This window comes from Pseudonaja textilis, chromosome 4, assembly GCF_049901715.1.
Source record: "Pseudonaja textilis isolate UNSWEBS1 chromosome 4, rPseTex1.2, whole genome shotgun sequence".
NCBI lineage: Eukaryota > Metazoa > Chordata > Lepidosauria > Squamata > Elapidae > Pseudonaja > Pseudonaja textilis.
Window position 1 is genome coordinate 63,800,839 of NC_141993.1, and position 16,957 is coordinate 63,817,795.

General features: G+C 35.7%; 1 protein-coding gene across 1 annotated transcript in view; it reads right to left on the reverse strand.

Moving 5' to 3' along the window:
* The window catches only part of DNER (delta/notch like EGF repeat containing), a 120,553-nt gene that overhangs the window by 44,200 nt on the left and 59,396 nt on the right, over window positions 1–16,957 (reverse strand). Inside the window, exons 2-4 of the mRNA XM_087933266.1 lie at window positions 7,596–7,892; window positions 5,887–5,981; window positions 1,458–1,624 (exon numbers count right to left, since the gene is read on the reverse strand). Coding sequence (XP_087789392.1) covers window positions 1,458–1,624; window positions 5,887–5,981; window positions 7,596–7,892 — 559 coding nt within the window. The remainder of the gene's footprint in view (window positions 1–1,457; window positions 1,625–5,886; window positions 5,982–7,595; window positions 7,893–16,957) is intronic.

Sequence of the window (16,957 nt, forward strand, 5' to 3'; positions counted from 1 at the left end):
TAAGAATGAGTTCTGTTAATAACTGCAAAATCTCTAACACACTGAAATAATGGTGGGTTTTTGGATCCATCAACCAAATATTTCTAAATTATGTATGCAAAACACTTTCAGTCATTTACTTATGATGAAATGGAAGAGGTTTTAAAATGTATAATTTCAGTGCATTAATATTTAAGGTGGAGGAGATGTCTTGCTTAAATATCTAATTATCCTTCATAGTAAAGAGAATAAATTAAATATTATTATTCCAAAACTGGCAGGTCCCAATGATCTTTTCTTTATTGGTTTCCTGAGACTAATTGTTATAAGTTCCTAAAGACTATGCTACAACAGTAAATAGCAACCTCAATAGTTTATTCCTTCCAGCTAGTAATGATCTAAAGTGGAGGCAGATGGACTAACTTTCCAATTTATATTCCAACTCAGAATTAAGACAAGAAGATGCTGAGTATTGAAATATCTACCATTTTGCTACTATATTTTAAATTGCTAAGAATTCAGTTCATTAATTACTGTACCAGTGTAACTTTAAAAATGGACAAACATATTATGACACTAGTGAGCATGAAAGAAAAGCAAAAGAATCCAAAAAAATCTTGCTAATAAGAACAATATCTGCCTCAATTATTTAATGCATATAAATAAAACAAAACAAATGTCTTTTTCTGTTCCTCACATCTTTTGTTACCCTCATCTAAAGTCATAAAACCTTATACTTTTTATCCAGGGTTTCACAATTGTACTGGATTTTTATTTGCCATAATGCCATAACCAGTACAGTTATGTATGTCTATAACATCTCAAGAATATCAGACTGGGGAAGCCAACCAACCTACTCACAGCATTTGACATAACTGAATATAACTGAAATACTTATCAGATAATGTTTTCAATCACAATGACCCGCCAATGTATTAGAAAACAGATGCAATTTTTATGTAAATTACTTCTGTTATAGAGAAGAATGAGATTATGAAGACAGAAAATTACATAAATTTCTCATGAAGCACTATATGGAGGTGAAGAAATGTAATATAGTTCTGAACTTTAATGCTAATAGCTATAGTGAAAATCTCACATTCCTGGATCTAACAAAATGAACTGTTTTTTTAAATTAATTGCATCATCTCTTTGAATTGTTCTTTGAAGCCTCCTAGAAGTCAATGCAATACCCACAGAATCAAGGTCATACGTCACTGATAGTTGTTACCTGTCAGCATTTTACATTTTCCTAGGTAATCTTTTAAGGAAGCCTTATATACATGTTCCATTAAAAAACAAATCATATCTCATAGTAGTCCTATCCATAGTGTGTTACTGTAATGCAAAAAAGAAAATCCTATTCTTGTTATGACTTACTATAACAACTCTGATTTGATATAAAATATACACTTATGATTTGTTCAATACATTAGAAAAATAACACATTAGCAAACCAACACATTAGCAAAACTCACCAATGAAATAGTTGTTTCCCAATTCCAGCATCTCCTCTGCTAGGACAAGTCCACCCATTGCTTGGAGAAGAGTAATGCTTGTGGCATCTATAAGTGAGCATTGTTTAAACCTTTCTGTGGTCACCTTCCATAATAGGATAAGGGAAGCAATGGTATCTTGCCTTATTCTAAAGTCAAAAATAAAAGTATTAAGCAGATCATAATGAAAACAAGTATTTTAAATATTTTCTATAAGAATATAACATCACTATTGATATTAAAAACATGTTTCTATGACTTAATTGATGCAAAATTTCTCATTAATTTCAACACTTGTAGAAGATATCAAAAGTAAGTATATATTAATTCTATAATGTTATACTTACCAGAAAATATTTTATTGTTTTGTTGTTGTTGTGCTGTTGTTATTAAATGTACAGCAATTTGAACGCTCAGCTGGCAGTTCTTTGGCTGGTGTTGGGCTTCACTCACACTTCCTTATTTCTTTCCAAGAACCTAGGATTTTGTAATATAGTGGTGTAGCCTATGTGTGGATGCACACAGTGTGGTCCTTTGTAGTGGAGGAAGGAAATTTTGTCAATGTACAGGTTTTCTAAATCCCATCAAAGATTTTTGGTATGGGACCACAGCTGGTTCATGCTCTAATCTTTCAGGTTCAAGTTTCAGATCTTGATCTTCATTGTGATCTTTACTAATTCTTTGTCTTCTATACTACTATTCCTGGTATTGCAATATCGATTATCCACACTCTATTTTTTTCAACCACAGTTAAATCTGATGAGTTAGTTATGTGCCAAGCCAAGTTAGGTTTCCACTAAGAAATCCCACAATATTTTAACCTGCTCAATTTTTTACTCCTCTTTCAACTTTAATTTTTCATTATTAGCATGTGATAATTTATAAAGATGTTTCAATGACTCATCATGCTGACTATGTTAAGTCATTGTTTATAAAGAATTTGTTTGACCTTCTTGCACAAGCTGACTATATGATCATTTCTTTTGCTTCTTTGAACAATCTATACTTTGAATTATTTATTTTTTTAACTCTGGCCTTGATTGTATTTGTTCAAACAATTTGCTCTTGAGTGCCAAAATCGAGCTTAGGGTTTTGTTTTGTTTTTAATGTTCCAGTTGTAATGCATTGCCAGGTTTTATCTTTATCCACTTTCTACTGACCTTTTGTAGAAATTGATCATTATTGCTTTTCCTTGCCAGCATTCAGTTAATGTTTCTATTACATTATTTCAATATTCATGTTTTATTTCCTGTACATTTAATAAGTTCTAGTTTTTAACTTGCATCAATTGTTGTTCTTAGATGTCTTTTATATAATCAGCCATCACATATTTTTCTTTTTTGGCAGTTTGACTTGAAGTAAACGTCAGCCTTCTTTTTCATAGGGTCGATATAGTAATGCAAAGTGAATAGTTATCAATTTTATGATATTTTAGTCCAATTGATTTTTAGTCTAATTGTTATGGTTGATCACAAAGTCAGGGAGATTTTCAGACTGAATTTGGCATTTTTTCCCTACCTATCAAATCTCTCCAAAGACCTGGGATAGGCAGGTGTTGTTTGATGGTGTTAAAGATACCACCATAGGATGTAAGATGTACCAAATCAATCTTTTGCAATTTACTGATAGTGATGTTCTCAATGCCAATGGTGTTTACATGATGTTCATGTTTTGGGATTGGACTCAAGGTACCTATAATTATTGGTGCTATCTTTTCTTTGTTTTGCCATAGTTGTTCTATTTCTAGTTGCAGGTCTTGGCATTTTGTGATTTTTCTCTAGGTTATTTCTCTTCTATTCTGTTGTCTTCAGGTACTGCAACATTCACTATTCAGATTTTTTTGTCTTTCTTATCGATAATTTTTAAGTCTGGGGTTTTATGTGGAAAGTGCTTGTATTTTGAATTCTAAAGTCCCAGAGCACTTTAGCCTTTTCATTTTCTAGTACTTTATCTATTTTGTGGTCCCACCAGTTCTTGCTTACAGGACAATGGTATTTCTTGAAGATTTTTTTAGAGCACAATTTTTTCTTCTTTGTCATGCCACTATTTCTTCAGCTTCTTTGCAAAAGCACCACTTGCTGTCTGCTGCTGTCTTCTCAATTCTTGCTTTATTCTTAAGGCTTGGTCTTATACAGTCAGAATTAGCCCCCCTGTCTCTTTCTTCAACTTTTTTGCTCTTAGCCTTTGCCAGATCTTGTTATCTGCTTTGTCTGCTTTTTTAAAAATGTACTGGCAATGTAATACTTTGCCTTGCCATGTTTCTTTTAATAATAATGATGTTGGTTATTAATATTTTAATGATAATATATTGGTGTGTAAATTTATTATCATTATTATAAATTTATTATAGCTGCCCTTTTTCATAGACTCTGGACAGCTTAGAAATACAAAATAATAAAAACAATTAAAATATGCATACATGTAACATGTTACATTGATAATAGGACCACCTTGGACTTCTTAACTAAGGAAGAAGTTAACTATATGGAGAGGAGAATTGTGGTAATCACACCGTTTTAAATCAGTAGCTTTATATATACAAATATTCCTTTACAGTAAGTATCCTCAATTTCTATACATGTTGAACAGCTGCCATTGCCCATAGTGGCTAGGAATTCTGGCAATTGCCACAGCCACTAGGATGGGGAAGGCCAATCTATTCCTACCATAAATAACATCTAATAAACAACAAGGTTGAAAATGCAATGGGTGAAAAGGCTCTGGCAATGCAGTCAGGGACACATGAATTAACAAAGAGTTCAAGAATATGAGAATAACAGAAGAAATAATCAAAATTTGGCTGAGAAACAGAAAGCCATCTTGAATATTTTTAAAGTATGAATAGACCAAGAAGAGACAGGCCTCAGGAACTTGAGAGAAAGATGAAGGAAAAGCCAGGGTGAAAAACATGAGTGAAGAGACAATTGGAAGCTGAGTAAATATAAATCCTGAGGGAAGAAGAGGGGAAAGTCATGTCAAGCTTAGAAAAAGATATATCTTTCATCAATAAGTAACTTTGAAGACATTAACCCTAAGGGGAAAAGATTATAAATCTTATAAATGTCTACATACACATTCAATCCATTAACTTGCTATCTCAGCAGCAAAAATTTAATAGTCCTGCATTTCTAGAGCAATAACCTTGGAGGGCAACTCAAGTCAATCAGTCACAGTAAATTAAAATCGCAGCTCTAATTAATCACATTATTTTGGCTCAAGTACAACTATTAAATATTTAGCATTTTTATATTTCTAAAAAAGCAATTAGGCTTTGTTTCTCTATATTAAATATTAATTTTGCCATGGTCAAAGTCATATTTCTACTAATGATACCGGGTTTGGGTTTCATGTCACTTCCCAAATAATTATTGGGAAGAATTGGCTTTTTTAGCCTAAAACAAGTTTTGTAAATGAAGAATAGTTCTTTCTAATGAATATTTCTCACCTTATTCTTTCACTGCATCTTTAGTTGAATAGCCAAATATTTTTAAACACTCTGTTCCAAATGTGGAACTACTAGATACAAGAGTTGGGAGCTCAAAACATAAATTTAATCTTTTTAAATATATTATGTCTATTTTATGTTAGATACCAACTTTCATGTGGAGTTCAACATTATATCCCACTTCCACTTTTTTAACATCAATTGCCTCTTCAAAAGTTCCTCTTTGGAATAATAAGCATACAAAAGGCTAAATCTTTCCTTCCAGATAGATATTTCTTTTTGATGGCAAATAATAAATGTGTGACTCCTACTTATTTTGCTTTAAAACTCTAGGATCCCTAACAATAAATATCTGCAGATGAGGGAAAGCTATATTTAATATATATTGTTCCCCAGTCTAGTGAACTCTTTTTGTGTTGGATTTAAACTATCATACTTTCCAACTAATTAAGAAGCACTGCTTTCTAAAAGGCTAGTCCACTTCTAGAAAAGCATTTGATGCCTATTGTATTATCCCTCCAGGATTGGGGGGGGGGGGGAGTGAAGCAAAAAAGATGTACATGTATTTGCATTCAGAGACTGCAAAATCAACATTTAAAGCAGCCATGTGAGTTTGGGGGGCGGGAGGGAAGAACACAACTGTTTTAATGATCTGGGGGAAAAAATCATATGGGCCCTTGCATGCACCAAAGCATATCTTTCAAAGACCATAGATGAGAAAACTGACAAATAAGCTTTTCATGTATTCCAATAAAACAATAAAACAATAAAAAAATTGAACATTTGGAAAACACAACTGGAAAACTGACAAACCATTTTAGTGAGATTGCGACATAAGAACCCATAAGGTTTTTACATTATGTTCCTGCCATTCTTTTCCATTTATACACAAGATTTCAAAAGATGGATTAGACAACCAAATTATCCAAAACTTTTATGTAATAATGCAAAACAGCAGTTTCTTACTTTATTGAAGTATTTTGTGGAACTTCAAAAGATATTAGGCGACCTCCACCAGAATTATTGGAGCTGGCATTTCCACAGGCTACATCAGGGATTATCTATAAAGAGTGTGCATAAATATGAGACAACCTACATAACTAATAGTTTTTAAATAGAACCCACAAACTGATTTTAAAATGTAATAAAATTGAAATGTATTTGATGGATATTTTTGGAAATATTTTTATAGAGAAACAGATACGCAAACAATAAGGCTTAGCTTGAAAATACATTGGTTTGGGTCTGGTTTTCTTAAGAAAAAGACAAAGGGCTTTTCATATTGTAGCAACCTAGATTCCTAATGGATTGCAACACAATCCTTTAAAAAAGCAGGTAATGAAAATTCATAGGCTTTCAGGAACACACAGTAAGATAGCCAATAGCATCTCTCAGCATCTTACTGTTGTGTAGTGAGGAATACAAACGAATCATAGGTTATCAATGCTTTGCCACCTGATGCCAGCAAAAGGAAGAACAATTATTATTTTTTTCCTATGAGAATGGATCTTTCACAATATAAACTAGACCCATTGCTACTTGCCAAGGAGAGAAAAAATACTATAAAGTATATGTTTATTTTTGTGGGTAAAATGTTTCATTTTCAGGCAGTGCTTCTTTAAAAACCATTAACAAAGTATGCCATTAATATGTCTTCTAAATTGATTAGATTGCAAATTCAGCAGCAGCTCAGTGAAATGTATAAGCTACTACCTAAGTTATCCTTGGGAGTATTTCCTGCCTATTTTACAAATGCTCTCAAAAAATTTTTTTGTTTTTTTCTTTTCTTTTTGACTCCCAGATTTTAGGTTATTCAGCTCAATTCTCTTATTACAGAAAAATTCAAAACATTAACATTTTCCTAGAAACCTTATTACATACAAATGGATAATACAAAGCAAAATTTTAAAAATGGGAGGAGATATTTGAAATACTAACTTACCCTTTCTTAACATAAAATATAATTTTCTTTTCTCTCAGTGTAGGACATGAGAAATAAAACAGCATCAGTTAATTAATATTTTTATTCGATTTTAAAGAGTTTAAAAATCCATCTTGCAAAATAAATGATCAGATTAAAGCATTTTTCCCTAGCAATGCTTTTAGGTCACATTCACAGTTATAGGGTATCTAAATTTAAAATATATATATTTCATTCTTCATTTTCTTAAACTGAAATTTGATGAAGATCCAGTAACATATTTTACCATACGATAAATAATGCTATATATACAAAAAAAAGTAATTATGCAGGCAGTATGCATTTCAACCTTACTTAAGTACTAGCCCGTTTTTTTAAAAAAAATGTTTTTTTTTTAAATATTCCAAAGAATAAAGAATTTCTCTATACCCACAAATGTCCATTTGGTCATATTAAATAATTTATGTATTTAGTAATAAATATGGTCTGTGATCAACAACAATGCTGGTGGCATTCATTAAAATTAATGACTTCTCAGAAAAATATTAAAAGTTTATACCAAGTTCTAAGATAATTTTGTAATTAACACTTCCCACCACAAATTTCACAAACAGAATTCTTAATTATTTTTCTTGATGCTTCCAGCTTTCCACATAAGGTCACATACAGACAATCTCTTCCTAAAGCTCCTACTAGATTTCATTCATAAATAATTTATGGTACGTATTTTGCTTTTTCAAAAAAAAAAACTTACTTCTACTTCATCCCATTTCAGATCCATAAGTTTTTGCCCCTCCTTGGGTTCCCATGTTGGTAGTGTCACTGTTGCTTGGACTTGTGACAGGATAATATCCGGTTCCATGGTGGCTGCTTCCGGCCTATTTTCACTTGGCAACTCTGATTCTGTCCACCCAGACACTGGGGAACCATCAAATGAATATTCACAGTTTGTACCTTCATAGCCAGTATTACAAACACAGAGATATCCATCACCATTACTAGTGCAGTTGCCATGGTGACATGGGTTGCTGGCACATGGATCTGAAACAAACTGAAACACAAACAATAATGGAATTTTTAGTACCACGGAATAAGATGTGTCAATCTTGTTACAAATGTTAATCTGCTAAAATATCTGGGTGGCCTTCACCTGCTTTACTTAGAATTTCCTTTTCCAACCAAGCATCTTTCAAGTGTGCTGGACTTCAGTGGTCAAAATTTCTAGTTGATATAATAATTGTTAACACTGAAAGCTGTGAAAGAACATAGCTGGGAGGTAACCAGAAGAAGAAGGAGGTTCATTATTCACATTTCAATAAAAAGATTATGCAGGAGAAATAGAAGAAAATTAGCAAACAAAACTGATGGTGTTGACAAAGTTGAATGGTTTAGAAATGTAATATTGGAACAGTTTCCAGAGGAATAATAATTAGCCTTTTGCAGCAAACACAACAAAGCACAGAGGTATGAAGTAGCACATTTATTACTGTTATACTATTTTGTGAGGATATTTGAGGAACATTGGTGCACTGTTCTGAAGACAGCAGGAAGACAACAGTTATATGTACTATTTGTAATCATTTTCTAAATTGTAAAAGTCTTTATAATCTAAAATGCATCTTGAACAATGATCAAACAATAGTTTTGGATGTGTGTGCGATATGTGTGTATATGCATTCAGGAAATCAGAGTCATGTTAGATTAAGCTCTCTATCTAATAGATTAAATCACCCAAATATTAATACAATAATAAATGGATTTGATTTTAAGACATCACAAAAGCAATTTAATAGACTAGTGATATCTTAAAAATGGGCACATTTATTAATATAATCCCTATAAAGAAACAACCTTTTGCCAAAAATGTCATCTAGACTCTTTATTATTGTGTTAATTTTTCAGCCAATGCTAATTCCAATTCTTTCCTGCACTACGGGTATTCTTTACCTTATAGCCACAACTGAGTCCAAAAATTTCTGTTAAGCAAGACAATTGTTAAGTGGGTTTTGCCTCATTTTATGACCTTCTTGCCATAGCCGTTAAGTGAATCACTGCAGTTGTTAAATTAGTAACATGGCGGTTAAGTGAATATGGCTTCCCCATTGACTGCTTGTCAGAAGGTTGCAAAAGGTGATCACATGACCCCAGGACACTGCAACCATCATAAATATAAATCATTTGCCAAGCTTCTGAATTTTGAACACATGATCACAGAGATGTGACAAGGTCATAAGTGTGAAAAATGGTCATAAGTCACTTTTTCAGTGCTGTTGTAACTTTGAATGGTCACTAAACAAATGGTTGTAACTTAAAGACTATTGGTCAAAGAAAGACATGTTCTAGCTTTTAGTTATATTGCCAGCCATAAAAAAAACCTTAATGTTGCATGAAAGAGAGAGAGAGATTGAAAGGGAGGAGAGAAATGACCAATTTCTCTTTTTTTAACAGGTGTTATAGCACTTTGTTTTCTTCTTAATATTTCAAATTCCATTGTGTGCTCCATTGTCTACTCTTTCTAGAGTAGAAAGCAATTTTTAGACCAGATAATTAAAAAAAGATAAATGTCTCTTTAATAAAAAGTGTTTCATACAATCAATTTGGTCTACTGGCCAAGGCACAAGGCCAAAAACCAAGTCACTGTGAGGACTTCTAGTCCTTCCTTAGACATGAAAGCTGATGGGGTGACTTTAGGCCAATCACTCTTTTGTCAGCCCATGATGTCAGGCTCAGGCAACAAATCCTTGATTGATCCCAAAAAGTTGAGCTTGAACTTGTGGGAAACACTAGGAAGGGGAAAAAAGTCTCTCATAAAATTTTCTATAATTACATTATTGAACTGATAATTAGCCACATTTACAACTTGGGTAAGTAATCTAGAAGAGAAGATATGGGACAGAAGCTATTTTCATCTTTTCCAAACTTGACGTACTAGCTTTAAGCATAGATTTCATATATGATACTAATTTCCTAGCATGAGGGAAGAATAAAATTGGTCAATCAGAATGAAAATATTCTTATTTCCACTGTAATTGTTTTGAGTTAATAGTTTTAACTTAAAAGCATCAAAGTATTTTATACTTGGTATACCTAAATACATCTAACCTTTCGTCATTCTTTTCTTTACTTTGATGGTTTTGGTCAATATCAGTTGATTTTTTAAAATAATTCTTTATAAAGAAAGAATTTTTGCCCATGGATGAAACCAAATAAGTAATGAAAATGAAAGCTTTTGTCACAAAAACAGAATTTAAGAAAGAACTATTATTTTTTCCTTATAGTTATAATAAAAAAATATAATAAAGTCTGCATGACATGAGTTTTTGTTTTGATCTTATTTCATTTTAAAGAGAACTAGTTTGGTATTGTGGTTAAGGCATCAAACTAGAAACCGGGATGCCAGTTTCTAATGCCGGCTTCTAATACATAGAGCCAACTGTTTCACCATGAATCAATCACTTTCTCTCAGTCCTTGGAAGCAGGAAATGACAAACCACTTCTGAAAAATTTTGGCAATAAAAGTGATGACTCTAGTCCAAACAAGCTACTAGGAGTAAAAAAAAAAATGACTCAAAGAAAGCACATGCCCACACAAAGACAAAATGAAAACACAAGTCTTATGGAATCAATACTACAACTGTTTATTTAAACACTGTTAGGGCAGTGACTACAGAATAAAAGAGAGACATAGAAATGACATAAGCCTGGTTTAAAAAATAGCACATCTATGCTACAGAAAAGCAAAAGGAATAAGTTGAAGCAACAAAATATCCCAAATGAAATAACTACCAATTAGAAATAGCAGTAATTTGGTGTGAGCTGGGTTAAACTTTATCGGCTTTAGCTGGCAGTCAAAATAAGGAAATTGTGCAATCTGCTGTGCAGAATTGGTATTATGGAGACATATGAGTTAGAAGTAGGGAGATATAAAATTGATATCTATGCTCTAATAATTTAATGAATAAAGGTAAAAAGTAAAGGAATTCTTGTAGATTTTACTACACTAGTTGTTGCCGACTATAGAGGCCAGTGTTCATCTTCATTTCAAGGCCATTGAGCCAGCGCTGTCCAAAGAAATTTCTGCAGTCATGTGTACAGCATGATATCATGGAGCGCTGTTAACTTCCTACTGAAGTGATACCTATTTATCTATTCACATTTGCATGCTTTCAAAGTGCTAGGTTAGCAGGAGCTGGAACAAGGAGGAGCTCAGTCCCTCACATGATGCTTGGGTCTCGAATCTGGCCTGCCAGTTCTCCAGCTCATAAGCCCAGTGTCTTAATCACTGAGTCACCGCACTGTCCCAGGTGAATAGTTGGTGAATAAGAAAGAATACTGCAGATATCTCTATAGACGAGCAGAAGGGGATGTGATGTGATGGCTTCAAATTGTCTAGAATGGCAGTGACACAGGTAATCTGAAGAATCTTGCTGTTCCTTCATTTTAACAAAGCCAAAGAGAACCACAATGAAGGACTTTTGTACTTAAGGGAGTAGCTGTTTAAAATAACAGCTTTTCAGGAAGGCTAAGATAGGGAGTCTTCTCTAGATTGGCTTGGCACTCTGACCTATAGTATACTGTTTGAGATGTCATCTAACATAGCAAGAAGCTAACAAATTGGGAAGACTATTGTGTGGGGGTTTTTAAAAAATAAATTGTCAAACCACTTAGATCGTCTTTGTATACACTTTTATGAGAATACACCCACAAAGAACATCATGAATCCTGGGAGAGCAATATTTGTGTTAGTTCTCTTATGGACTGTCCTTAAAAAACACAAAAATATATTTCTGCTATTCTCTGCTATGATTTTAATGTTTTTAATAATTCAAAAATAATTATAATTGAAAGTTATACATGGAATGCATAAGAAGATAACTGTGAATTTGGTGTGCTGAAAATACACTGCTTATTCATTAGGGCCAACACATTTTATCAAGTTCTTCCCAGGGACATTTTGTCCTACATTATAGGTAGCAGAACAATGACTGTTTTCAGAATATAGGACACAGTGCCATAAGGAAGAATTCTTGAAAAATGTTGAACTACTTATTATATACTTCATTTGATATTTCTGTTGGTTTTACATGTTCCAGTGCCATGATGGCGAACCTATAGCCATCTCATCGGGCACGCCAGCCATCGGCCTTTGCTCTTCCAGGTTCTGGTGCATGCATGTGCACCAGCCAGCTGGACTTCGCACGCACAGGAGCACTGGAAACCAGAAGAGCGCATGACAGCATGCATGCGTGCACTGGAAACCAGAAGCTTAGCTTCCCAGCACGTGCATGCACACCGGGGAGCTGCTCTTCTGGTTTCCGGTGCTCCCCATGTGCACGCACATGCTCCTGGTTTGGCAATCAATGCCAAAAATATTCATCAACACTGTTCTAGTGCATTCCCTTCTTTTCTCCCTGTATATTCTCACCATTAGGAGCCTGGTGGCACAGTGGCTATAATGCAGTACTGCAGATAAACTCTGTCCATAGCCAGGAGTTTGACCCTGATTGAACAGGAATTAAGCAGTCCTGTTTTCTTCCTACTGTCTGTCACCTTATTGCCATCTTCTCCAATTAATGGACCTATTGTTTCATTGAGTTTCTTCTTGTTCCTTACATACTGAAATAAACAATTTTGTTATCATTATTGGCATAAGTTGCCAATCTTAGCTCATTATGGGCCTTAGCTTTACTAACTCCCTCCTTGCAGATTCCAGCTATTTGCTGATATTTTGTTTTAGTTATGTGTCCTTTTCCATTTTTTTTTATATTTGTCTGTCCCTCAGATTGTTGGAAAGCCCGTTGTGCATCCATGCTGGTATCATCTGGTCAGAGGTAGTATTCAACAGGTTCTGACCAATTCTGGAGAACTGGTAGTGGAAATTTTGAGTAGTTCGATGAACCGGCAAATATCACCTCTGACTGGCTCCGTCCCCTCTATTTTCTGCTTCCCGAGTCCCAGCTGATCAGCTGGGACTTCTTTTGTTGCCCTGCTCAGGAGAATGGAGCTGGAAAGCAGGTTAGTGAGGTGGGGAGGAAATGGGATTTTGCAGTATCCTTCCCCTGCCATGCCCTCAAGCCACGCCCACAGAACCAGTAGTAAAAAAAATTGAATCCCACCATGCATCTGGTGTCTTCTTTGTTCTCTGTAGAGCTGAAAGAGACAATGCAAGACAGGGGGGCATGGAATGTGCTGATTCACAGAGTGACCAAAGGACAGATATGATTAAATGGCTAACAATGTTGTTTTTGCTTCGGCCTTCATTACCTCATTTTTCAGGGTTTCCCAAGCATCTTGAATTGTTTTTCCTTTTTGAATTTCCACCCATGAATCCCCCATAATCATAAGTTTCTTGAAGTCAGCTCCTTTAAAGTCTAAAACACTAGTCTGACTCAGTTCAGTTATCTCTGGTTCTATTCAAGTATGACTTGATCACTCTCCCCCACAGTTCCTGTAATTAACCTACCTACTCATAATGTTTCCTCCCCAAAAACCTGCCAAATTTCCTCTTCTTTCAATTGCCTGTTGTTTTTTAGCCACATGAAATGGCCAAAATGCTATCACACTTTTATTTTAACACCATAAAAGTGTTAAAATATTAGTCCTTGAGAACTAATTAATTTGCACACACATGTGTTAAGAATATAGGGCAGGTATAGAAATCACTTACAGGTATGATATAACTCTTGGTTCTCAATTTCTTTTGGCACCAGGTAGCCAATTAGGAGCCAATGGGTCCTGTAGAATTTGAAGGTGAAAGCATGGTGTAATGGCCAAAAAGAATTGTATTTATTTTATTGAATAAATTCTAAGAGTGTTAACAGGGAAAATATATTAACCTTTGCCTTTTCAGTATGCCAGGAACCCCCAGGAATAACAGCAAATAAACAGGCCTATTACTGGCAATATAGCTACAAGAATAGAAAAGGTGGGAATCACATGTGTCACCTCAATTAGCACGAGATTTGCAGACAGATGCAAGCCAAAGTGACTTTAACAATGCACTTTGACATTTTTCTCCCCACAACAGACAGAATGCAAATGAAGATATATGCCTATAGTAGTTTTCTATAACTACGCTCACCAGGTTCTTACAAAATTGCCTTTCTACTTAAAAGGAAAACCTCTCCCATAACTGTAATTTTTCCAACCCTCACTTGCTAGTTTCATTCTATTTTCCAACCTATTTAAGCACATACCACAACACTCAAGTCAGCTGTTGGGGATGCACACGTAAAGTACAATAATATTCTTTCCATTCTATTTTTCCCCCATAAACTAAATTTAATACTTCTGAATCTGAAGAGGAGACATTTTTGGAGCCATGAATAGGAAGAAATATTCCTTTGACTATGAAAATCCACCATCTGACTCAAGAATGTTGAAGTAGAAATTATATAAGCTGCACCAATGAATAGGCCAAGTCCTTTAAAAAGAGCAATCCTTCATAAAGTCCTCCTTGCAAAGAGAGAAGTGGGACACACCATTACTTTTTTGTTTGTTTTTATTAGATTAAGTTTTTTTTTATCGGAATAAATAAATTCAGATAGATAGAAATCATATTATATTAACATGTTTTGTTTTTATAAAAACTACATTGTCATGCCCCTGTTGGATCTGATTCCTAAGGAGAGATGGAACAGCTGACAGGGAGTGGGAGTGTGGAAGAAACTGGGGAAGGGCACAGTCCAGCTGGGCATTCAGAGGAAGACCCAGGCCCACCCCTTCTTCATCCTAGGGCACACAGGGAGGAACAGATAAGGGAACAGTGTGGTTTATGGGGGAGAAAAAGGCCCTGATTCCCTTCATTAGCTGCAGCTGGGAAAACAGGGTGTTGATAAAGAGGGTGTTTGCGCACAGGTCCTTGCTGGAAGCAAAGCATGAATTTATCTTTGTTTGTCAAGTCTTATCTGAGTTCTGGCATCTTCCCAACTGTGTGTGTTCTTTATCTTTTGAAGTCTTCATTTCCTTATCCTGCCCTGTCTCATTAATTGCCACAGCGTGGTTTGTGTTGGTTTTTATTTATAATTTATATGTACTTTTGAGTTCAGATGGAATTTCTTCCCTTTAAAAACTGTTCTTGGGAGAGTTTTTTTCTCCAGCCAATGATAACTGGACATATCTTATTTTATGTTAATGATCAAATTCTAAGAATAAAGAAATACTATTGAAAGAATCCTTTCTTTTCTTGGCATTATCCCTCCTCTGGAGAGTTTTCAGTGCATTCAGTTTCAGCAGACAACTAAGCAGAAAAAGTTTTATTCTTGTCATTTTTTTCCCACACTGGTCTTTAGATAGGGCATTGGTACTTACCTGATATGCCCGTTCTCTGTGAGCTGTGAAGAGCATCCAGTAATGGGGGGAGGTGCTTCAGTGTCCTTTTGGATAGGCTGGGTTTAATTACAAGGACACTCCTTCTCCTCGGTACTCCTCCCTAGTGTCCCCAGTTTTGGCAAAATTGAAGTGTGGACACATTTCTGTTCTTCACCCTATCTAAGAGTTGGCCGGAATAGAAACCCCACCAGACCAAATTGGGGCTGGATGCTCTTCACAGCTCATGGAGAATGGGCGTATCAGGTAAGTACCAACGCCCTTTCTCCCCAGAGCTGTTCAGAGCATCCAGTAGTGGGACATACCAAAGCTTGGCCTGTCCTACGGGAGGGATGCCATCTGGATCAATGGTCCCTCTTGGTCTCGGTGGACTCTTTGCAACACTCTCCTACAAAATGATGCCTCCGCAGAAGAAAGACGTCAATTTTATAGTGTCTGATGAAAGGCAATGGAGAAGCCCAAGTTGCTGCCCTGCAAATTTCTTCTATTGGTGCTTGTGTGGCCCATGCTGTCGATATTGCTGCACTCCTTGTGGAATGCGCCGTTATGCCTCTAGGTACTGAAAGTGATTGAGCCTCATACGCGTTGGCAATCATGACCCTCAATCATCTGCCAATTGTAGAAGGAGAAACTTTGCGCCCTTGGGTGTTAGGTTGAAAGGAAATGAAAAGAGATTCCATTTTCCTGAAAGCAGCTGTACGATCTAAGTTAATGCGTAGGGTGCTTCTCACGTCAAGCCGATGCCATTGGTATTCAAGTCTATGAGTTGGTCTTGGGGAAAAGTTTTGGAGAATAAACTCTTGTGCCCTGTGGAATGCTGAATTGTCCTTCAGCATGAATGTTGGATCTGGGCGGAGAACTACCCTGTCCTGGTGAAATATACAGAGGTCCTTTCTTACTGACAATGGGGCTAGTTCAGAAATTCGTCTTGCTGACGTGATAGCTATCAAAAACATCACCTTATATGTTAGAAAGTGAAGGCTCGTCGCCCTCAGAGGCTCAAAGGGTCCCTTTGTGAGAGCAGAAAGGACCTTGTCAACCTCCCAAGTTGGGTAATGGTGAATCACTAGGGGCCATATATTTTTGGCTCCCCGAATGAAACTACAAATGCAAGGATGATGTGAAATGGAATGCAGATTACCCCAAGAAATGACCGAAGCTAAGGCCGCCACCTGTCTTCACAAGGTGTTGGATGAGAGACCTCTGTCTAAACCTTCTTGTAAGAATTCTAATATTTGTGCCACTGATGGAGAAGTGGATTCAATATTGAACTTAATACACCATTTACAAAATATGTTCCAGGTGGCATTGTAAATATGATTAGTCGATGGGCGCCTGGCTGCCAGAACAGTGGAAATGACTCTGTTGGAAATTTTCTCACCTTTTAGATGTTGCCGCTCAATCTCTATGCGGCAAGGTGGAGCCCTTGAAGATCCAGGTGTAGGACTGGACCCTGAGATAGAGAGACTCTGTCTGATGGAATTCTCCATGATTCCACTAATGACAGATCTTGGAGGTCTGCAAACCACGGCCGCCTGGGCCAGTATGGCGCTACTAGTAACAGCTACACTTTCTCCTCCAGAAGCTTTTGGATCACCTTGGGGATCAGTGGGGGGGAATGCATACAGTAGACCTGGTGGCCAACGGCATTGAAGGGCATTGATATTCTCTGCTCCCTGGGTTGGGTACCTCGATATGAATCTCGGGAGTTGTGTGTTAAGAGCTGAGGTGAATAAGTCAATCACTTTTTGTATTTTTGAGAGCCAAATTAGACTGAATACGAGGAGA